This window comes from Gymnogyps californianus, chromosome 5 (assembly GCF_018139145.2).
Source record: "Gymnogyps californianus isolate 813 chromosome 5, ASM1813914v2, whole genome shotgun sequence".
Lineage (NCBI taxonomy): Eukaryota > Metazoa > Chordata > Aves > Accipitriformes > Cathartidae > Gymnogyps > Gymnogyps californianus.
Window position 1 is genome coordinate 42,889,893 of NC_059475.1, and position 23,888 is coordinate 42,913,780.

Consider the following 23,888-nt stretch of genomic DNA (forward strand, 5'->3'; position numbering starts at 1 on the left):
CATTCACATTAATAATGATTCGCTATTCTTAGGTTTGATATGTTTAGCAAACATTAGCAGTGCACAATGCTAGTGAACAAAAATTCTTTTAGCATCAGTATGTAGCCACTCTTTCTAACATTTCTGCAAAAATTAAACCATAAGGATATCTCCTAGTTAAAAGTCAATATACTCTGTTGAGAAAGAATGCCTCCATAAGAAGACCTGTTTCAAAAGATTCTTTTTCATTGCAAACCACAGGTATGACTCAGATTAATCACAATAAGAATTTTGACCTGATTTATTCACACAAATCAATCCAAATCCATTTTAGATCCAAAATATATGATATTACAAGGATACTAGTAAATTTTTCCAGGTACTAGAGAATCTTGTATAAATGTATTTGTTCAAGTGCTTCTCTGTCAACATCCTTTTCCATATACACATCATAGTTTAGCTGCATCTCTTCGACCCATTGGCTGAGCTGTATATCTGTCTGAAACAATGAAAACAGATCCTTAAATTAACACAATGTTGAGAAACATAGCAGGATTTTCAAGGTCAGTCAAACATTAAGAAGGCAAGACATAATAAGAGAGATTAGTCATTCCAAATTATGCAGCAATGATAAATTCATTTCTGGAAATGCCATTTAACTTAAATAGGAGAGAATAAAGATAACTTTTAAAAATTATCTCAGTCAATAGTCTAGATACTTTGCTAGCATGTTAGAACTGCTTCTCTATATGCATTTCTATAAGCCTCAAGCATCCTGATCAGAGCGCAACATTCTGACAGAAGTGCTGATGGAGCAGCTACCTGTACCATGGAAGAATCACAGGTACTTTCTTGTTTTACACCCAGGGAGTACTGTATTAAGGCCACAAAGGGCTTCTCAGCTGCTGTGTAACTACTGCCTGCTCCAAGAAAAGGTCAAATGACACCATTGCTGCTCCTGGGGCTGAGGATCTATTTTGCCCATTAGCATACAGGCAACAAGTGATTCAATTTCTCTAAAGCAGAGTACTGTGGCGAGCAAGCCACTTTATAAATAACCTTGTCATGTATGATCAGCATTTTGTTTCCTAACCAAAGCCAGCCCACATAATTTGTCTAGGCATCATACACATAACAACGGTAATCTACTGATGACCTGTGGCAGAATGGACACAGAGCAGAGGCTGGTCCATCAGAAGTGGTTACTACCCGGGAAACAGCAGCAGCAGCAGCGCAGGGCGTTCAACATCTTTGAAAGTTGCACTGTTGTTGTCTCTGTTTCCAACTGCAATTTAAAGCTATGTCACTGATCCACGACACCTGATGGTAATCACTTGGCTAGCTGGGAGACCACATCTCTCCCTCATCTGTACTTCTAACAGCTCATACTGGCATATTACGAGTCATTTTCTATGCTGACAGCAGGTCAGAAGACAGAGTGTCCTCAGGGATGGTCCTTTAATACCTCCCTTTCTCCCACTGGCTTAACAAAACAGTTTGTCATGTTTCAAGGCAATGTGCAAATTTAGAGCTAAATAGAGAAAATGTTTCAAGGTTTTGCCTCTAGAAGTTTATAAATACATCTGTACTTCTACCCCTATACCTGGAAGAAGTCTAATGGAAGTAGATATGATTATCACAAAACTTACTCACATCATAATATGGCTTTGCTAACGTTTTGTGGGTTTTTTTTAACCTCACAGCTAAGGAATTGTTAATAATACACATGATAATACAATGATTCATGCAGCCTATTGCTATAGGCTGGGATTTCCATTTTACAGGTGGGCACAATCAAAATACAGGATGATGTGTTGGTGGTCAACCCGGAAATAGAATCTAGAGTCCTACATCTTTTAATCTATGCACAAATATAAATATCCTTCCTCACAGCAATACTGGCAGGCAGCTAACCTCAACTACAGAACTGCCGCTTTCATAGAAAGTGACAAAATGTGTTGGCTAAAACCGGCTGAGGGAACTTACCTGGAGCTTTGAGAGCGATTCTTTAAGGCTTGGAACTGTCACTAATAAGGACCCTCTTTTCCTTACATTACAAGCAATAAATTCCCAAGCTCTGAAACATATTTAAAGTATGTCACCAACTTTTAGGAAAAAACCCACATTTGATATAAAATGAATCTAACGCTGTTACAGTTTAGTGGCCAGAGGTAGCCTAAGCTTAAAGACTTGCTATACATGCTTATCAGTCACGATTAATAGCTAAGCAAATATCTTTGTATGAACAAAATCAAGCTTCGTATTAAAAACAGAGGGAATATATGGTCTTACAATGCTAGATTTTGTAACTTTTTAACTCTGACACATACATGCATGTCATTTTGTACTGTCAACACCTTCACTTTGGACTAGGATTAAACATCGACATTTGGTCCCTTTAAACTTCTGGTTTTGAAGAAAATCCAGTCTCTGAGCGCACTGTTTTATTAAGCTTAACAACAAGCTACTCTTTACATACCCACTTTGCAGTCGTGACAAAATACTTCTCTTAAGACATTAGCAATCGGAGTATTTAAATATAGCCCCCAGCATTCCTTCTTTCTGATTTTGCAAGTCAGATCATTTCTCACAGCACAGCAATTCAGACTAAAAAGAATTTAATTTCCAGCATTCTTCAAATGTCATTTGTCTTCATGGTACTAATGCAACATTAAGCCACTACCCCTGAGTTCTTGAAGAATCAAATGAATTCTCAGTCATGTGCCTGGAAACAAATCTCCTGGCAATTTGAAACACCCCCTACCCTTCACCCATCCACTCTATGCCTCTCTGGTTGACACTACCGCCTAGTATCAAGGGCAGCAGGACAAGCATTAGCTGAAACTGCTAGGGAATGTCAGACTGTTGGCTGGGATGGTGGAGACACAGGCACCCTTTCTTTTTGACTGCCCATTCTAAAGGCACAGTAACTTTAGACGGTAAAGTTATTTACGTTTTAAACTGATACTGCTGGATTAGCAAAAGCTCATCTGTGAGTGTCTTGTACCTGAAAGAGAACAACCTTAGACACGTTTGTTTGCTACCACATCCTTATGAAGATATATTAGAAATATCAATAATAACCATGTTTTGCAGCGCATCTATGTTAAAGCTCTGACATCCACAAGTCAGTGACCTTTCTTCTTTCTGAAGATTAAGCTTTATGCTGATACAGTAATTTCAGCTCCCTTCACAGCAAGATACTATTTTAACAGATCAGTGCAAGGATTCAGGGCAAGGTTTGGGTAAACAAAACAGCAGTGTTTAGTGCGTTTAACAATAAACAACTGCCGTAACACCTTAGCAGTTAAGTATAACAATTAAGTGTAGGCAGTTTAAAACAATTTCCTTATGTAATTTATGTATGTGACTTCAAAAAGCACAACCTTAAGGTTTTCCATAACTCACAAGGTTACACACACATTGCCAAAGAAATAGATAACTTGTTTGGACACATAGCTTACCTGGCCTGTTCCTGTCTGTCAAGAAAATATTCAAAGACATTATTCATTACAACAACATCAGCCTTCTGAAGCAGTGAAGTCTGAGTACAGATGTCTGCATGAACCACCTGAAGGAGAAAAATTTCACAAGGCATAAATTAATTTAAGAGACAAATACAGCCTTCAAGTAGCCATGAAGCTTGTCAACCTAATACAGCACCTGCTACCACCATTTTGAACCAGTCACAAAAAAGGGTCTTTCACTGGCTTCATAGTAGATAAAACTGAAGTAAATAACCAGAATAAGCTTTAAAAAATGAAAAATAAAAATCAGATTTATCTCCTCTAGTTAAAATACTCGATTCATTACTTAAGTGAAATAAACCACATCTGACTTTTGGTCTAGAACACTGTGTGCCATAAAAGAGGAGATAATGTATGTGATGGCTGTTACATTTCACTTACCTATATTTTATCACAAATGCTTACTGACTTCAGGAAAGGGGCTAAGCTAGCTAAAGCTTTTTTGAAGATATTAAAAGGCATCTCACAGGCTCAGTGGGTTACTAAAAGATTACAGCTAGAAAAGACACTACAGACCCAGGTTTGACAGCTGAATTCTCACGACATATATTGGGACTGGGAATGCTGGAAAGGCAGGATGCTCAGTGTCACTGGAGGACAGCACGTGCTTTACCTTACTAAACAACTACCTCTCCAGTCAGCACAGGAGCTGGTTTGATTTCATCTACCTTCACCCACCAAAAAGGATATTAGCACATCATGTCATTTTCAAACAGATGAGACTGTAGTGATAGGAGAATATGGATGCTCATTAACACTCTGACAAGATGTGTTTGATTTCCTCTTAAACACGGAGAAATGTATCACATCCCAAATCTGAGGAGAAACATAAATTGGAACATCTTTTGAAGGGATAAAGGAGAGAAAGCCACTCCGAATATTACTTGCATTCCCCAAATTTTTTTGAAAGTGTATTCCTATATGTTGAAAATGGATAGAAAATCTGAACAACTTCTTTTCTTTCCTATGTGACCTATTACTAGGTTGTGCTGGGAATATACTAACCTGAGGGATTCAACATTTCACATTTTGTCAAATTCTTCCAATATTGGACAGATGTAAAAAGGAATTCTTAATTCTGACAGGAAAGCTGAATGTTAGTATAGAAGATTAAAAACACTTACCTGTTGAAAAACGTTTTGCCCACTTAATATATCAATATTGTTGGGAGGGTAAATTATGTATTCCTCCTCATAACGAACATGCAAAGCATGCTGTTTGGATTGACAGAGCAAACAGATACTACCACCCCTGCAACTTGTAAGTGTTCAAGTGAGGAAAAGATGACGAGTTGCCACTGTTTATGACTCTGGTTCATGCTATCAGAATGCATTATAGCAGTCACAATTATAGCCAAGTATTTCAATATCAGTAGTAACAGAAACAAAACCCTACTGTTCATAAAAAATTAGGCATCTCTTTGAGAGCTATATTCCATGGGTTCTCTGCAAGTGCTCCTATCAGTAAAACAAACAGCTTTATCTCCTTCAACACATTACCATGCCAAGTTGTTCACCACTGCCTGTAATGAGTGGAAAGGAAGCAACTGTATTCTTGTACCTTACCCAGGTTTGAAGGCTCTATCTCATTGAGAAATAGGGACAGTTTAGTAGACAGAATGACTGGTCAAATTTCTACTTTCACCTCTAGTGTGTGGACATCTGAACTATTTATCCACTAGTTCATGAAAGTTAGAGCTTTTTAGGACAATTAAGATTGGCGATAGTTTATCTTAAAACAGGGCGCTGTAAACTGTACCAGTACAGGAGCTGATTAAGAAGTTGTTCAAGCATTCAGGCAGCAGAGAAAGAAGACAGACCACTCAGGCCACCATCAGCAGTCCTAAATACAGTAGGTCCTGGTTGTCAACTCATGTTCTCTGCATAGAGCCACTGCTAACTGTAGATTAAAATGAAAGACCATAAACTACGGTGGTAGAGAGATTATGGATACAGGCTTGACTGCTGCCCTGTCACACAGGCAACAGCCTCCTGCAGTGGGGCAGGACAGACAGCTAGGGGCAGAACATGCCTCAGCTAGATCTGCCAGAACTCATGTATCGGAACCCAGATTTACCTAGACTGTAAGTGGGATTTGGATCACTATTTCTGAGGCTAAGGAGACATTTTACTTTACTCTCTTATTTCCAAGGAGCAAAAATAACAAAACCACAGAATTCCTGTACAAAAAACCTGAGCAGCAGTCCTTTAATCCAAACACAAGTGACTGGTGGACTGTTCCACCAGTGGACTTCCTGCAACACAAGAAGTCAGGATTAGCATTAAATTTTCTTAATGCCCTACTAATGACAGTCCTAATATTTTAAGCCTCAATTCAGAAAGATGCTTAAACTACTGGGAAACTTTGAACATGTGTTGATGTTTCCTTGACTTGAAGAACACTTAAACCTTAACTTAGAATTAGTCTGCATTTACAGAATAGGTGACCGTGCTGACTAAAGTGACCTAAGCACCCCATTCTCCCCAAACACATCCTCATTCCTACTGAGGAATGTGGGACCACATAAGCATGTGTGGCTGCACCATGAGCCAGGCCCAGGTATTGCTCCAGCCAAAACATCACCTTTTTGCTGGGTTCTTTTTCAGCTGGACCAGTTCCCTGACCTGCTTGGCTGTGTGCTGGCACAACAGAGGAGGCAGCAACTGATTTTAAAACTGCCTTGTTGCCCAATGGAATGCACACCAAGCCTTTCATGACTACAGGCAATTTCTGAATTGAGATCTCAAGTTTCCTAAGATCTGTTGAACTGTTTACTTTCCTCCCAGCATCTAAGTGTTTGCTGAAATGGCAAAAGATGCTCAGCAACTTTCTATGTACTTTAACAAACCAAATGTTGACCAAGGAAACACAAGGTTCACTCAGAGATTTAGCCACTAAAGACATCATTCCACCCTGCTGTCCTTTGGGAACATGCTCTAATAAAAATTCAGAATATCCTGAAAAAACAATCGTTATTTAAGAAGGGTCTCTTAAAAGTTTTTCAAATTTGTGTCATAGATTATTATCAGCAACTGGATTCTGACTATTTTTCAAGCTGGTATGTATCTCTAGAGAGGATTCATTTGGGGGTGAAATAAAAATCTAAGATGGAAATGTTCAAAGCAGTGTGATAACAGGAGTCACATGACTAAATTAGCATCTAATGAGACTCAAATAGCTAAGTCCTCAGGCACTGCTTTGAAAACGTGTTATCTTCTTATCTTTATGCTCTGAAATGAATACTTCAGCAGAATTACAAGGTGTGAAGGAAAAACAAAAAGGCTTATAATAAAGAATATACAAGGCTGAAAAGCATGCATATAGATCTTCAGCTCCACTGAATTAACTTGACAGAGTTCCTAGCTGCACTTTCAGTGTCATCACAATAAGGTGTTATAAACACAAAACATATGCAAAAACCAAAGGTTATGGATAAACTGGCAGCAACTGGGATTGAATTGGGCAATCCAATGATACTGCTTACCCTGTGTTAAATATTTTATGTTTATTATTTCTTTCCAGTTTAAAATTGGTTACTTTAATTCCCAAGAAATTACCACACTCAGCAGTTTGTGTGACTCCAATCAAGAGCACATGCATACAACACAGGATTAAAGCCAGTATTCCACCCAGCATATTCTACTTACCAACTTTTGCTGATAACAAAATAACTGGTATTCCCCAGAAAGGAAAAAAAAAAAAAAAATCCCATTAAAATAGTAGTAGTTATTTCCATAATGGGACTAGGGAAATAGTTCCCATAATGGTATCACATTGTTTGAAACCCATTTTGTTTGTGGAACGTACGCACTGACATTCCAAGAAAGGAAATACCAATAGCCGTAAGTCCTTTAGGTGTCCTTAGATGCAAATTCGCAAATCCTACAAACATCTTTCTGCTAACATTAATGAAACACAGACATTTAGTTTTGTTATTCATGACAGAAACTCTTTATACATTCAGTTTCACAGAAGTTAGTGGCAATAACGTCATTGATTTCACTGGGAGAAACAGCTAAGATATATCTGTTTTCTGTGAGCCAGTAGGTTAAGTTCATTCAGGAAAAAGGCTAAGCTATTCAACACATGTTATCATATTTTGATAATTTCCCTCTTCCTCTCTGCTATGAGATTTTTTTTTTCCTAATGCAAAGCCTTTGTTTAGGACCAAAACAAGCAAAGGCAGAAACTTCTTCTCAGAATGCTGATTTACCAGCCACTCACATAAACAGGATACATAGTACACAGTGGTTAAAAATACATACACTAAACCATATATTTAGTTACCTTTATTCTGTCAATGAACTGGTATTTTGTAATCATAATTTCTTGCAACTGGCAAAAGTCTGCATTCATTTCTACTCCATACAGCTGGGATGCTGAGCTATAAAGATAACCCTACATTAGGAAAAGGAAATTTAGTAACTGTGATGCCTTTAAAACAAGTTAAAAAACTTCAATCGAAATGGAAAAAATAAAACACAGGTTAAGATTAAGAAAGCATTTTAAAACAGCAAGTTGAGAAATGTCTTTCAGTGGACGTGACATGTTTTTCAGAGTTAAGCCCCTGATTTGGCAATTCCCACTTGTGTCTCACGAATTTTAATAAGAGATCCAAAATGACACGTCAAAATAATAAAAAGAAAAGGAAAGCTCCAACTACACTTCAATTGCAAAACAGATGGAAAATGGTCTAAGAAAGAACAAAGCAGTACAAACCAAGTTACAAAAATAGTGTGAAAGGAAAAGACTGCACATGTTTGTTTCTCGGGAGAATGGAAGAAGAAAATAGCAAGAGAAAAAAAACAAACCATGGGACATACACATAGTCAAAGTGAGTGAAAATGGAGGACAATGTACCAGTAATATAATGGGATATTTTGGTACAGAGTCTTTGTCAGCACCTCTAAGTATTGTTTTACTGCCATTTTCAGGGGCTTCATACAGGTACATATGAAAAAAGATAAATTATCCCTTAATAATAAGCCCAAAATAATGGTTCAGTTTTGGACTGAGATTTTGGAAAGCTGTTAGGAAAAAAAAAGGACAAATACTTGAGCCTACAGGGCCCTAATGAAGATATTGCTTTAAGTGCCATTGTCTCCACTGAACACCATAATTACACTTTGCCAACAATGGCAAAGGCAAACAAACAATGCTAAAGATACAGAATATCTGAGATATCTATGTACTACAATCTAATTATTAATGTTTGCTGAAACCATTCAATTCGGAGAGTAGAAAAGCAACCTGTGAAGGTGAAGTCACTCCTCCTCCAATACAAGACAAGAACAGGATTAAAAAGGAGAACTCTTTTTTTAAAACGTTTCCCCTGCTTTATTTGAGACTATCTTTACTATAACAATACAAGCATTTAAGTACTTTAGAAGAAATTCAGGCTAGCAAAAGTGTTACCATTTAAGGACCCAATGCTGCAAATATTTACAAATGGGAGTAAGTTTCCTCATTTGAGTAGTCCCAAAATTAGATTACTCAGATGAGTAAAATTACATGCTCAAGTGTTTCCAAGATTGAGCCCTAAACAGCCATTGACTTTTGTAAGAAAGTTGTAATGTGTGTTTTGCATTGCTGTTGGCCATATGTTGCACCAGCCATGCCAAAAGCAATCAAAATTGCACTCAAGTTTCTCGATGAAGTATTTTATGTGCATTTTAAAACGCAGAGCAGGACAATATGTTTTTGGAGACAAATTCATATCAAAGTCTTCCTTTGTATAATTTAACAGTTTGTCAGCTTCATAAAGGAATTTAGCATAACTAATCTATATATATAGACACGGTCAAGACATAGAGGACAAACTTACGAAGGAGAGACAGAGCAGGAACTAGCAAAAGAGCAGCATGTGTGACAGCAATATGCTACTCTGTTGGACAACAGACTTTTCCTCTCCATAAGCAAGATCATTTGTATTCCCTCTTGTGAGGAACAGAACAAAAACTGAAATCGCTAGTAAACAGCACCTTATACTGTTCAAAGAGTCAGATCAGAGGTGTCTCTCAGAATGACCCATCCAAGATGGAGTAATGAGAGTAGGCAGTCAGAGAAGAGGGAAAATGTTTGTCACAGTCATAAAATATGAATTCCTGTGCTGGAAGTTACCGCAAATAGCACTGCACCAAGCCTGGAGCCAACGTCAACCACTACCTTTCCTGTCAGGTCAGGCAGTACATGTTGATAAAGAAACTTCAGTTCCATGAGGGAAAAGGAATGCGAAATAAACTCTGGGAAATAAGAACAGAACAAAGGTGTTGGGTGGGCAGTACTAACTACTGTGTTATTAACCAATGAAATATTAAGCTGAAGAGTTATCATCACTGAAAACCCATATGGTTTCCTGCCTGAACTAGTGTTGGGGACCCTGGAAAACGAGGGTTTGCAGATCAGAGGTAGCCTGCCAAGTAGTCTGTCCGGAGTCTGGGGATTCCTTCCCTTACATGGAGAATTTTGAAATCCTTCATGAAACTGAATTACCTTTTTCTGCACAGTGACATATATCAAAGAATACAAAACAAAGTAACTTGGAATTGTTTAAGTGAAAAAGGAAACATGGTACCTAAGGCTCAACACAATTCAGGCAAACCTTTTTATGGGCAGACATTAATAGCTTGAATTTCAACTGCAAGGTTTTAAGGAATGGAATGTTCTCCATATAAACCATTCCTCCTTCAATGCCTGTGCTATACTGGTGACAACACTGATCTGTACCACACCACGCACAAGCTTTAAGACAGATGGTGCTTTCTACCGCTTTTCACCATGCAAGAAGAGACTGAGGCTACTGCATGGACTCCTACAGTATTGTCGTCCTCTTGCATCTTCCTTTTCAGTGGTACATAGCCCTGCCTCTTCCCTGCCCAGTTTTTGTGGGCAACTAGTGTCAGTCATACACTGCAAATTAATTCAACTTACGTGTAGGAGTCTCCTTCCATTGGTTATGGGAAATTCTGGCCTATGTACTGCACCAGTCTGGACAAAGTCCTCCATCAGCTGGATACTGTGTTGTCCAGCTGCGTCACTGCACAAACCAGTGTAGTTAAACTGAATTTGTTTCTCGTGTTCCCAAAAGAGCACTTACCTAAAGATGCAGTCTTGTATGAGCCACACTCTGTGCAGTAGCTCCTACTCATTTTCCCCTCCTCACACAATGAATCAACAAAATCATCATCATAAAGGAATGCATCAACATGAATCATGGGCAGTGGATGCTGATGTATCTGAGAAGAGGAACAAAACCTAAGAAAGGCGTAACCAAGTCTCTTAATTTTACTTACGCTGTTACACAGTTAATTGTCCCACCATCCTACCTTTCCCCAAATCCCTGAGATCCAAGTTTTTCCCTACTCAAAAGTTACAAATCAAAATTAAACCACAGAAATCCTGCACATAAACTGGATCATCAAATTCCACTGAAATAACCAGTAAGTGGAAGTCAACAAAGGAAAGCAAGCTGGTTTCGACAGCTGAGTAGGAGACCTGCCATGAATTTTCTCTCCTTAATGCTTGCTTGGCTATAGAGGAGGTACAGGGTAAAGGAAGCTTTTTCTCTTCCACTTTAATGAGGAGAATGTAACTTAAATTTAGGAGAAAGGGCAATTTTGCTTCTCAGCTTCAACTGTCTGAACATTTTCATCTTCATGCCTTATGCCTTAATCTAGAAACACCCCTGATTAACACGGGTGTCATTTTCAATCAAAAGCATACCAGTTGGGATGCTTGCCTTCTCATCATTTCAAGGGGTATAATCTTCATCCTCCTACTCCTCTTTCCTCCCTCTCCCAGGCTTGCTGCATGTGGCCAATCCACTTTTCCCATTTAAGAGCCACACACCACTTTTCTGGGAAATGCGTTAACTTTCCACCTATACTGACAGCTCAAGTAGAAAAGGTGCTCTCCCCTCCCACAGGACTCACAGCCCACCTCTTTCTGAGCCATCAGAATCTGGAAAGAGCTGGAAATCATTTCTGGGCTGCCCACATTATGGCAACAGCGAAACACTGGCTCTGTATTTCTGTTTTCTTTAAGGGGACTGTTAGAGTCTGTTATGGAGCCAGCATTAAAGAATCACTGTGACAGGTGCCATACCACACAGAATGAAAGCTATGCCAAATAACTTATGATCAAAGTACTAAGAACTATGAAGCAACTTTCTTGGGGTCACACAATCATGCAGCAACAGACCTGAGAACCAAACTGACATTTCCTATACCTCAATCAGTGCTCATTCTCTAATATGAACTACTACTAAAACTGAAATCAGCATAGTCCCCAAATAAATGATGTGGTTCAGCGAAAGGAGACCGTAAGAATTAGCTTACTTTCTGAAGAGCTTGATGTTCCGAATTAAACATTGCCTCGATGGGTAAGCGATTCCGCAAATCTTCAGCGATATTTTTGAGCACAACATCATTGTTACTCACCACAAGCTCATCAAAGTCATCTATAAGTCAAGACAAACAAAAACCCCTGAAGAATCATATGTAGATCATGTGGACTAAGTGATGACCAGTACAATATAGTTGCAAGACATAAACAATACCAGATGGATAAGGTTTTTATTTTAAATGCATTTTTCAGCCTTTGTTAGCTTTTCCAGCCAATGACAGATCTGGATTGTAATAACTTTGCCACTTAAAATAAACGTAGCGCTTTTTTGAAATCTCAAATTATTTTCATATTTATAAACTTATAACTCACATATGATGGTCTGGGCTGCCACCAAAGTGATACTGTTTCAGCTTAAGATATAAAAACATCAAAGATGTTTTTGAACTATTGGAGAAATTACAAAACTCATAGTTGCCTGAATGCAGGCTTTTTTTTTTTATACAAAGTTCTTTTTATACATACCATCTTTCTAATAAAGTGGTTACAAAAAAATCAGGCATAATGCACAGTTCAACAGTTCAACTTACAATATATTTTACATGACTTAAACTATCAAAATATTTCAAACGTGAAAGAAAATAGGAATGGTTTTAAAACAGTATGTTTTTGCAAAGCCACGCTGTAAATTCTTGCTATTTTTCCAGGATATCCCTGCATTACTTTAACAACTTTTTTTTTTTTTTTTTGAAGACACCTAGAAAAAAGATCGAGAGGGAACCTTGGGAAGCCACCAATCCTTTCTTCTTCCAAGGCTGAATCAGTGATAAGTGTCACTACTTCTCCAAACTATTATTTTAAAAAAGATTGTTAATGCTGGAGACACCACAACCTCCCTTAGCAATCTATTCCAGTGCTTGACTACATTTGCTGTTAGAAAGGAATACTTTTCTTAATAACTGATCTAGATTTCCTCTGCCACAATTTAAACTCCATACTTTCTGTCTCACTTGCAATGGAAATAGAGAAGTTTGTTCCTCTCCTGTATAAAGCAACTTTTTACTTCTTTGAAGACTTATCATGTGTCCCATCAGTCTTCTTTTCTAGAAGAAACAAGATCCACTTATCCAGCCTTTTCCTGCATTTTTTCTAGGTGTCTGATCATTCTCATCACTCCCCTTTGGATATTCTGGACTCTCTCATCCTTTATGACCTGCAATATTGAGAACCAGACACATTACTCCAGCTAAAAGTTTATTTGCACTAACCAGACTTTTCACATCTTGCAGCCAACATCCTGCTTACACACCCCAGTTTCATGTTAGGTCTCTTCCCAGAGTATGATGTTCCTAACTGACATTCAGCATTAGATCTGCTGTATGCCTGTACCCTGTTCCTCTTCCGTTACGTTTTCCTCAAAAGAAGGTCTAGATGAAATTCCTTTTTGTCTGGACATCTCACTGCTCTGAGGACACTGAACTGGTTCTAAACAAAGGCACATCTCAGGTCAAAACTACATACCTGTAAAAGAAACAAAAACCACACAACAAAAAGCAACCACAAACCTAATCCTGAAAAATATACCAAACCCATCTATTGATTCTTGTCTAAAAATAGACATGTTTATCCTCTCTTCCCCACCCCTTCTGGTTTGTTTCTTGTTCTATTTAGACTGCCACCATGTTGGGCAGGGAGTGTGGTTTTTACATATATGTATACCACTCACCAAAAGAAGATCTGACAGCTTTTAGAGGTGTTTAAAAAAAGTTAATGTTTGTTAGCATTGCTGTCCCAGGTGGGAACATTAGTATAGACAAGCTTGATGGCAAGCAGGTTCAAAATAAATCTGTAAAACATGCTACAAGTTTCTCTATGCTAATATACTTAATCTTTCCTGTGGAACACAGGCAATGCTAGAAACAGTGAGAAATTTTAAGGCTAGTATAAGAAACAGAGACCAGCTAAACTTTTAACTATGAAATGCTTCTGAAACGCTTTTTGCTTAAGCACTGTAGCGAGAACAGTATGATTAAAGAAACCCTCATTCATTAGTGCAAGACACTCTCTTCTTAGAGTGTAAATGTAAATGGTTCTTTCAACACGTCCCAAAACTGACTCCAACAGCTAATCCTGAATCTCCCATAGTAAGCAGCAGAAACTTTAAATCATCTGGATTCCCTTAGCATATATTTGGTTTATGATTTATTAAATGTATAGCAGTAACGCTCCAAGGCCCTGATGGGCATAATACCATTGGTAGTTGTTATACGACAGGAAGACAGTTTGCTGTTCCAAAGAGCTCACAGTTAAGTTCTCCAGAACCTCAGCTCCTAAAGAGATGCAGACTTTGCATTAAGGAACACAGGAGGGATAGAGCCAGCAGCTGCAATAGCAGCAGCATGAACAACACAACAGGTGCAATGCAGCAGCTCCAGCTTGTCAGCATTTTAATGTGAAACCTCTAATGAACACCCATCTCCTGTTAACCTCACGGTCCATTCAACAATTTGCAGATTTGTTATTACATCCCAGAAGCAGTGAATGATTTTTCTGATCAGCTCAGGGGAGACTTCTATGAATGTGACACAGCACAGAAGTAAATCCAGAGATTATGGGAAGGGAAGGCGGACAGATTTAACTGTTGCTTAACTGGGACCATCAGCACCATAACACGCCCTCAGAGTGCAAAGGACCCAGAGTCTGCTGAGGTGGATAACATCTGAGGAAGCAAGAAGGAGAAAAACGGTGCTACAGACAGAACGAGAGAGTAGAAAGCTGATATTAGCAGCTGTACAGACCAGTGCCTGTGGGCAATAAGCCCCTACATCTGGCATATGCTTTAAAACAATACTATTACTATGCAAGAGAGCTCATCCAGCTGTTACACTGCCTGTTAAGAGTATCAAATTCATATATAGCATTTAATGAAATGCAGGAAGTGTTCACAGACCACCAGGCCAGCCACATCACACTGCAAATGCAGAACTTCAGCTCCCTTTGTCCCAGAGCTGGTGCATCAATAGCATCTGCTCCCTCATGGCCTGGGTGACCTTTTCTGGCCAACATTAGCTGTGGACAGCTCCCTAGGCCATTCAGTGTCCCAGTTCTACAGTAGAGAAGTGGATACTTTCAGTGGGAGACAGGTAGCACACCCATTCAAATCCAGAATACCCCTTCCCTGCCTTGATGTCCATTTGTACAATACTTGTCACAACACTGACCATCTTACATGGGGCCCTCTGAGCTCTTCTTACAAAACAAAGTATGACACATGACTTCTTGTGGATGCTCTGTATGAAACAGGTCCTAAGGAAAATCTCACAACACATATGCAGCTCAAACAAAAAACTGTTGAAACGCTGATACTGAAAAATGACGAATGCAAATGCTCATTCCCAACTATCAGTTAATACTGTAAAGCATAAGCATGCAGGAACAAAAAACAGAGGAGGAGGTTTCAACACACTCTTTCCAAGGTGACAAAATGGCAGCTTCAGCAGAAGCTGCGCATGCAATGCTCTGCGCTTGTGCGTATGGTCTGTGACTGAACTCAGACACGGAGAGTCGCCTCATTCCTGTCAAAGCAAGAAACAGCAACAGCTACCACAATAACTCATTTACTTTTGCAGTATGTAAATATTTATAGATTGCCATCAAGTACCAAATTTGCCACAGGTGCCAAATATGAAAATATTCATTTCTGCCTCTGCCGGTACAGTTTTATCAACTCCACCCTTGCGTTTAACAAATTGTTCGCTCTTGAGAATCTCAGTATCACCTTACAAGGGATCTTCAAAGAAGAAACAAGAATAGAAAACTATTTTTTATATCATTTTAGTGCCTGTTATATATATGAAATGGGGAGGTGCAAGCCAACCCGTGTTCATTGAACAGACAACTAACCAGGAAAGAACAGTTCATGAAATACTGCAAGATGAATCACAATCATTTGTTTATGGAGGAAGTCTGAGTGCATAGTGTTTGTATTTTACTTCAAAAACCGGTTCCACTGGATCTACTCAACATGCATTTATAAAATTTAATTAACACATTGCAAAAAGCCTAATTAACACCCTGGTGCTGCTCAGCCTTTCTACGGCAAATATAACACAAGCTACGAAAACATCACAAAGCCTCACACCGGATAGAGAGCACCGCTATACCAACATCTAAACATCCTGGCACTGTGAAATACATGACTGAAGACACGCAATGTATGATTTCCAAATGAGCAACAGAACAACAGAAGAGTACATGTCACGTGGAAAGAAGAGGATTTAGCAAAGGCAACCATAACAGCAAGCACCTTATGGTCTTCTAGATATATATTCAGACTCACAGAAGTAAAAAGCAAATATTAACATCCATGTTACTTAATACGAGGTTAATTTAATCATTCAGTGCGGTTTAATGATACTGAACAAACAGGTCAAGGAGGAAGTCCCACATCTCTAAAACCTTACTATCTCCTTTTTTGGCTAAACAATTTGAGAAGCAATCTGTGACCTCAGTATACCAACTTCTTCAGGAACTCTAAATACTATTTCTTTCCCTAAGCATACTTAGCTGTTGGTAGAAAGTAATCAGCTTTTTCCAACAGGAATATAACCAGAACTTATTTTATTAGTTCTTTAATTCTTTTACATTCATAAATTGAAAGAAGCTTCAAAGTTAAATTTTAAACAAGGTAAGTCACATACCTATTTTACAGTCACTAGTTTTCCCCACCATTATTAAGTTTCAGTGACTAACAACTTAGAAGTACTTGGTATTCTTGAGACCTCTCCCGCAGCAGTATCGTTTGTCACAACAAAGGAAATTAATGCGAATTCCCAAAGTTGGTGATTCATCAAATTACCAGTAACATCCCATTTTAGTTTACCAAACAAGAAAGTAGTGGAAAAGATTTTTGGTATGGCATAATTTTAACAAAGAAATACATTCCAGTTAATATGGCTCTGCAACGCTATTTTGATCTCTTCTGAAAGGATATTTTACTTGGATAAATCACTTCTACCAATTTGGATATGAAGCCTTGTACTAAATTGGTTTTTCACACACACAAAAAAATTACATACTAGTTACATTGCAGAAACCCATGCTTTCATCCTTTTAAAGAGACTCATTCCACATTAGTTCTACCTGCAGTGACAAGAGTACTGAAAGGAAACATTAAAGACCATTTCCTGTAAAAGAGTCAAGTTTTTTCTTATACTATTTCCTATTCTTGTCTTGTGAAAATCATAATCTGATAATTTTACCTAGCAAGTCTGGGAACACAATAATGCATAGATCATAAAGTACATAATAGAAAAAGCTGGACAAACTTGGTCTGTTGCTAAGAGTACGATGAGAAGAAGTTTCTTCTCCACATGCAGAACACTGTACTAAAGCAGCACGTCCACCATGGTCCAGTTAATTTTGTCGGATACCCCTCCCTCACTGCCTGTCAAAAGCCTGAACTTAGAGCACTGACTGCCCTCAACTTTCAAGTCACAACACCAAATCCTACGCCACTCTCTTAAAAAGCTGGTTTGCTCCCAGTACAAGTGAATCCACAAGAAAAAAAATAATTTGTACTTAATTATATGTTGTTTATCCTTAACTTAGAGGATTTGCAACGGTTTATTATTCAATGATTGTTCTGAGTAATACATCACTGTATGAACAATCAGCAATTCAGACCAGTACATCACCTTGAAATCTTAGCTTTATATTTAGATGTTTCTAATGAAATGCATACAACGGAAAAAGTTTGTAAGATTTTTTATTTTACTGTTACATGACTGAAAAAAAAAATAAAAGCTAGTATTAGAACAGTCAGTTTTAGCCCTGCTGAAAAAAACATTTTTTTAATCTATCTTAGACTCCGCGACAGTACATGAAAACCATAAAGGGTCTTTTTATCACCTTATCTGTGCTTCACTGACATGAACTGAGAGACGGGCTTTTGTAATCTGCATTAAATGTTCAGCAGTTGCCAGTAAATAGAGTGGTTGGTGACTTCAATCTCAAACTTGAAATTAGGATTCCTGTATTTACTTCCTCTGATTCCTGTCTCTCTGTTCATGTACACAGATAGCTTGATCCATTCTGCTTTCACTGCTTACCTTCTCCAGCACCCATTCTTAAAAATGCAACCTCTCCTGCTACTGAAAATTCTTAAGAGTTTGGGCAGTGGAGGAGCGAGAGTGAATACGACTATGCACACATTTATATAGAAGCTATACATCAAATGCTGGGACCCAACTGAGGGGGATCTTCAGGGGGGGTTTCCCCAAGTGGTTTGAATTAGCTCTTGGGCTTCACCCAAGTTTTCTTAGCCAGAACTTCTGGAACGTGGTTATTGCAGAAGGATATTAAAGCATTAATCATCCTATTATAAAAAAGTTCAGTTAAGACACCAAAAGTTCCTGTTATTCTTTCCAACTCTTATTATTTCGTTTTCTTTGAGCTCTAAGACTAACTCAAAAGAAAAGCTGGAATGCAAGTCACCGTGAAATGACGTACATTTCACTGCAGTGTGTGGGAAGAGCTGGCTGATTGCGAAACAGCAGAGCAGTGTTGCTAAGCAGCTGCCTTGAAACAGTAATGTCTTCTTCCATCATACATAAGGATTTGGAATTTCTAAGATTTGCAATAGCATAAAAAAAACCCCATGACTGGTTATTTTATTCCGTATTCGTACAAAGAAGAAAATTAATAGCATCTTGCATACACTTACATTCCTGTAATTACTAAGGAAGATTAGTCAGAAATCATTAGAGTGAGAACCTGTTCAACATTCTCTCAGTTCCACATACATGAGAGTCTTTACTTTAGATAACTTGCTTTACTATAAAGTAATTTGGCTCTTCCATGGAAAAGTTTCTCAATAACATTCCATGCATACAGCATGCGAGTCAGAAAACATCAACTAAGTTAAATTAATAAATAAGGCTGTCTTTGGGACAACACTAATCCTAAAGGGCAACCGCTTTATGCAGGGCTTTACTCTAAGGCTGCATGTACAGTTTACTTGAGAGAGGCATGAGGGAGGAAAAAAGCCTGACTATAGCTAATACTGGAATCACGCCCAGTCCTCCTCAGCTGGAAGTAAAACTGTAAGCTCAACATCTTGACAGAAACAGGAATAGGATGGCAGTAGGAGGTAGGGGGGAAACCCACACACCACAGAAAAACAACTTGTCTGTGAGGATGCCATTTTTGTTTCCATTTATCCTATCCTTGTTTGCTTACAGTTTTTTCATTCAGAACATTATCCCCCCCATCCCTACAACTTTTTTTCTTGTGTTATGAGAGGTTTGTTTCTTTCCTACATCTGTATTGCCAAAGACTAGGCTTTTATTTCTGTGTGGTACAGAGATCTAGGAACTTTTTAGCACCTCCCATAAAACTGTATTCTCTCTGCACAGAGAGAACCCCAAATTCCCTAGCTGTAGTCAGGGTACAGCAGCAGAAACCTCAGTACCAGCTCCTCACTATCCTCTGTCCAACCAGTATTAATTATTTCAGCACTATCTAGGTGTTACAATGGGCAGTATAATTACTCAAATGCAACAATTCTGAGGGCAAAAAACCCCACAGTAAAAGTTACTGTCAGTATGCAGCCACAGAAGCAGCTCAGAGAAACAATACAAAGAGAAGCGTCATCAGGCATGTTGTGTTGGGGACATCACCCAAAATACTTGCAACTCTGGGGAAACTGCAAAAAGGGTAAAGGAATGTGACCTGCTGGACAAATGCCCCTGCTTACTTACTGTTCAATGCTGCAGCAAAATAAAACCAGTAAGAGAGAGAGATACCTCTTTTACTCCAGTCCTGTGCTCACTCAGGGTGAAGAAAAAGAAAACTGGAGATAAACCAGAAGGACACAGCCATTCAGAAAAAGCAGAGTGGAAAAACATGAACAGGTTAATGGCCCAAAGAGGCAATGAAACATATCTTAATTGGATAACAACGAAAAGTTCTTACAGATAGGCACAAAGCTTTCTAATTCCCTCTCCTCTACCATATACCTACATGCACACATACATGTACATTAGAGGGGGAGACTGCAGCACCTCAAGATAGCACAAAAATTGGGCAAACATTAATACTTTTACTTAAAACATCATAATCAACAGATTCAGAAACTGGTAACTTCTACAAGCAGTAGCATGAGACCAAACTCTATAGGCTCTAAATTTCTCCACAAATGTGGCAATCTGCGAAACAAAATTAGCCTAAGTCACACATATCCCAAATGACACATCTGGGAATAAATATGGCTACCTATAGCTTTATCCTGCATCAGCACCTGGCAAAACACAACTACAAACTGTAAGGAAATGCCAAAGATGCAGATGCCCAAAGTACAACTTCATTTCTCAGAAAATAAATTAATAGCATCAAGCCAGGACATTAACAATGATCATTTTTTTCTGAAAAAGAGAAAGAAAATTAGTATAAATCACTATCAGAGCACAAGCCTGTAAACAAAGACAATAAAATACCATGGATAGTGACTGTAAGAATCCTAAAACAAAAATTATTCTGAAGATGGCCTGTCAAGGAGACTACAGAGATGAAATTATATTCATTACTTCAGCTGCTTGATCCTGATTGCCCTATATATCCTGCCTCCTCTGTCCTCTGGTCTGCAGCATATGAGCTAAAAAGCCATTGAATGGCAACTACAAAACTAATTAAGTTAGTTTTAAGATGATGTACATAGTGAAGCAGCAGCAATCAGCATTGATGCAAACAATATAAAAATAGAAGGACACAGGTTGCTCAAATGTACCAAGTACAAAGTAGTTCAAAATTTGGAACCTGATCTACACTTTAGCTTGTATCTTAATTATGAAGAGTAAACATGAAGCAAGAATATATATTTCCTTTCACTGAAAGAACTAGGCACAGATCTAGATCATTAAAATTCAGAAAAAAATATTTCTATTAAAAATCTAATAAGGGCTAGGAACCATAGCATACTTGTCTTTCACAGAAACTATCTATCTATGAGAATTTTTGGAAGCTGTAGCATAAAAAGAAAAATTTTAAAAGTTATTCATTGACAAAGGATTTTTGCAAGTCTACATAAACTATGCCATTGGCTAAAAATTACTATGGTAAAGCACAATCATAGAATCAAAGTGGAGAAAATAGTAAGTATGTGTTTCCTAACTGAAACAGCATTTTCAAGTTTCCTAGTAAGTTCCCATGTGCTTTACTGTATTTGTAAAGGAGTCAGTAAGCTGAGAAAGCCATATATGCACACCACACAAACTAATAACAGTGTAGAAGGAGCTGTAATGATTTACGTTAAGTGAACAAGCAACATGAATGATTGCATATGAAATTCAATGAGATTTTCAAATTAGAGCATATTGGATGGAAGAAAACCACTTCTAACGAGATTATTTACAGTAACCCAGGCACCATTTAGCAAGCAGAGCATGCTACTGCATCCAGACAAGGACTCAAAAATGAAGGGATGAAATACCGCTTATAGCAGATTGCTCTACCGTTATGTCTATACACACATATGCATATACACGTGTGTGTGTGTGTATCTACGTGTACATACACACACACACAGAAAGTAAGAATGTTTAGTTACGATTAACACTAACTACATCCATCGAAATTCAGCCTTCAAGTCTTAGGGCGTCCCATCTCTGCTCTCCTCGTGAAGGCTGACTCGCAGATGCTCTGAAACATCTGGCAACGTCTTTCCTAGGAAAGAACCCGTTGGGGTGGGAGGGCTGCGTGCCCACCCGAGGAGGGTAACCGCTGCGTTCCCAGCTGGTTCCTTTCGCCTCATGCCAGCAGAGGGCCGGCTCAGCCAGAGGAGGATCTTTCCTGCCTCTCTCCATCGGAGTGGCCGTGGGCGCTGCAAAGCACAGGGCAACAGTGAGACTGCAGTTCTAACTACCTGGACAGCTAGACAACTTCCAGGTGTCACAGCTGGCCTTTGTGCAACAGTCCCCATGTGTTTGCTTATGAAGATGTTTCCACCCTAAAGCGGAGGTGCTGGAACAAAAGATCCGAACAAGAAGAATAACCCTAGCGCAACAGCGCATGACTGGGGGAAGTAACGTATCGTATGACAATTTTTTTCCCACCCAACGCATGATCACCAGGGAGCGGGTTGACCGTCCCAGCAGGCAACGATTAATAGACAGGACGCACACTTATTGGCTGCTTGAGACTGGATCAAAGGATTCGGGGGAGCCTTCAAGATTCTTATGTGCAATGGCAAAACGCAAATATACGCACAGACTAAGCAGCGTTTAGTCAGTTTATTCAGCATGGCACTATGTGCCTACAGCTTTAGTGCACTGCCTATATTCAGGTTCTCCATATCATCTTTTTGTTCAGTTGCAAATTAATAGCTTGTGCACTGTAAAAACAGAGGCACAAACAAGAAAGTAAACAGAAAGCTATGTTAACTTAAGATGACATTAAGTGGAGAAAGTAGTATTTGCAAATTAGCTCAAACCGCTGTTTTCAAGCTTCTGAAAGGTTGCTGTGAACACGTGTAAAGTTGAACAAGACAAGACTAATGTCTAAAAATCTCTAGATATGCCAGGAGCAGAGTGCCTCCACGTGACCTCTGACGTTTCATGCTGGAGAGTTTAAGAGGTTACCACCCCAGCTGTCTGTCCTGCTCTTCTGCCGGGAGCACCCGCCTCTGCAGCACAGCCGGCAGAACAACCACGAACCTGCACCTCTGCCACGACACTCACAACCCTAAGCATGCCTTCAACTCCTGTTCAGACAGACATGACAGCCTGCTGAGTACGGCGGCTGAGAACGGCGGGCCGCTGCCAGCGGACAGCTTCAGGCACAGCAACCCCTGCCTAGAGTGGGAGAGGGCGGGCGGGCGGCATCAGGCGGGCTACCTGCGCCACGGCTTCAGGCCTCCCCTGCCTCCCGGGCACTGCAACCCACGCCGGCTGTGCCGCCAGCTCCCTGCGGCGGCGGCCCCGCTCCCGGGCAGCCCCCTCGCCCCGGCGAGGCCCCGCCGGGTAGCAGCGCGCCAGGCGGCTCCGTAACGGACGGCCTCGGGCGGGGGGCTGCCGGCCGGTACCCACCTAGGCGGGCCCTGTCAGCCTTGTGCCGCCGGCAGAGCCGGACGCCTGCCCGGGGAGCGGAGCGCCCCAGCCCGGGCACGGCTCCCCTCAGCCCAGGGCCGCGCACGGCTCCGCGGGGGAGAGACGCCGCTCCCTCCCCGCCCCCCCGGCTGCCGCAGCACCCCCTTTGGCCGCAGGCCGGCCGCCGGCCCGGCACCGGGAGGGACGCCCGCTCGGTGCCAGCACCGTAGCGGAAGGCGGCAGCCAGGCCGCAGCGCCGGCAGCGGCTCTCCGCGGCGGGGCACGGCTCAGGCCCGCTACGCCCACCGGGCCTCCCCCCGGGATCGGGGCCTGCCCGCGGGGCCCCGCCAGCTGCCGGGCGGCGGCAGCGGCACCCGGAGCGCAGCGCCCGGGCCGGGCCGGGCCGCGCTTACTGGTGTTGCGCATCCAGTGCAGCAGGCGGGGCAGGTCGGCGGCGCACGTGCCCCGCACGGCGGCCAGCACCGCGCGCCGCGCCGCCTCCAGCTCCATCGCGCCGCGCCGCCGCGGGGGGGCGCCACCGCCGCCGCCTGACGCGGGCGGGGCCTTGCGCCGCGCCTGCGCGGACCGCCCGCCGCCTTCCGCCGCCCGCACGTGCCCCGGGCGCAGGGTGCCAGGGGAAAGCCCCGCCCTCCGCGCGCGCCGCGCGCACCTACCCGCTAGTGCGCATGCGGGAGGGCGCCACCGCCCGGAGGGGGCCTTCGCGCATGCCCGGTCTGGCCGCTCATAGCCCCTCTCTCCGCGCATGCTCAGGCTGCCGGGCCCGCTGCTGGCACCGTGCCCGGTCCCGCCTCCCCGCTCGGTGCGCACGTCCGTGGGGAAGCCCTGCCCTTTCCCCGCCTGCGGCCGCGCCGCCCGCCTTTAATTAAGCTGGTGCGGCGCAGTTGCTGGCGGTGCCGTGGGGCTCCGCCGGGCGCGGGCAGGCCGTTTCTCCGGGGCC

The 23,888-nt window shown here is 41.0% G+C and overlaps 1 protein-coding gene across 1 annotated transcript; it reads right to left on the reverse strand.

The window, feature by feature from the left end:
* Positions 1-262: 262 nt before the first annotated feature.
* Positions 263-23,440, reverse strand: LOC127016537 (uncharacterized). Its single transcript, XM_050897091.1, has 8 exons — positions 23,344-23,440; positions 11,843-11,964; positions 10,603-10,741; positions 9,627-9,748; positions 7,794-7,904; positions 3,444-3,550; positions 1,966-2,056; positions 263-478 (listed from the first exon to the last, which is right to left on the reverse strand). The coding sequence occupies exons 1-8, from the start codon at positions 23,438-23,440 to the stop codon at positions 362-364; spliced, it is 906 nt and encodes a 301-aa protein (XP_050753048.1). The 3' UTR covers positions 263-361.
* Positions 23,441-23,888: the final 448 nt, after the last annotated feature.

Excerpts from the sequence above, each read along its gene's own strand:
- LOC127016537 (XM_050897091.1), bottom strand. The coding sequence starts at position 23,440 with ATGGAGCTGGAGGCGGCGCGGCGCGCGGTGCTGGCCGCCGTGCGGGGC. Across the intron at positions 11,965-23,343 it reads GCACTGGATGCGCAACACCA|ATGACTTTGATGAGCTTGTG; the intron begins GTAAGCGCGGCC and ends CTTGACTTATAG. Across the intron at positions 10,742-11,842 it reads AACATCAAGCTCTTCAGAAA|ATACATCAGCATCCACTGCC; the intron begins GTAAGCTAATTC and ends TCCTCTTCTCAG.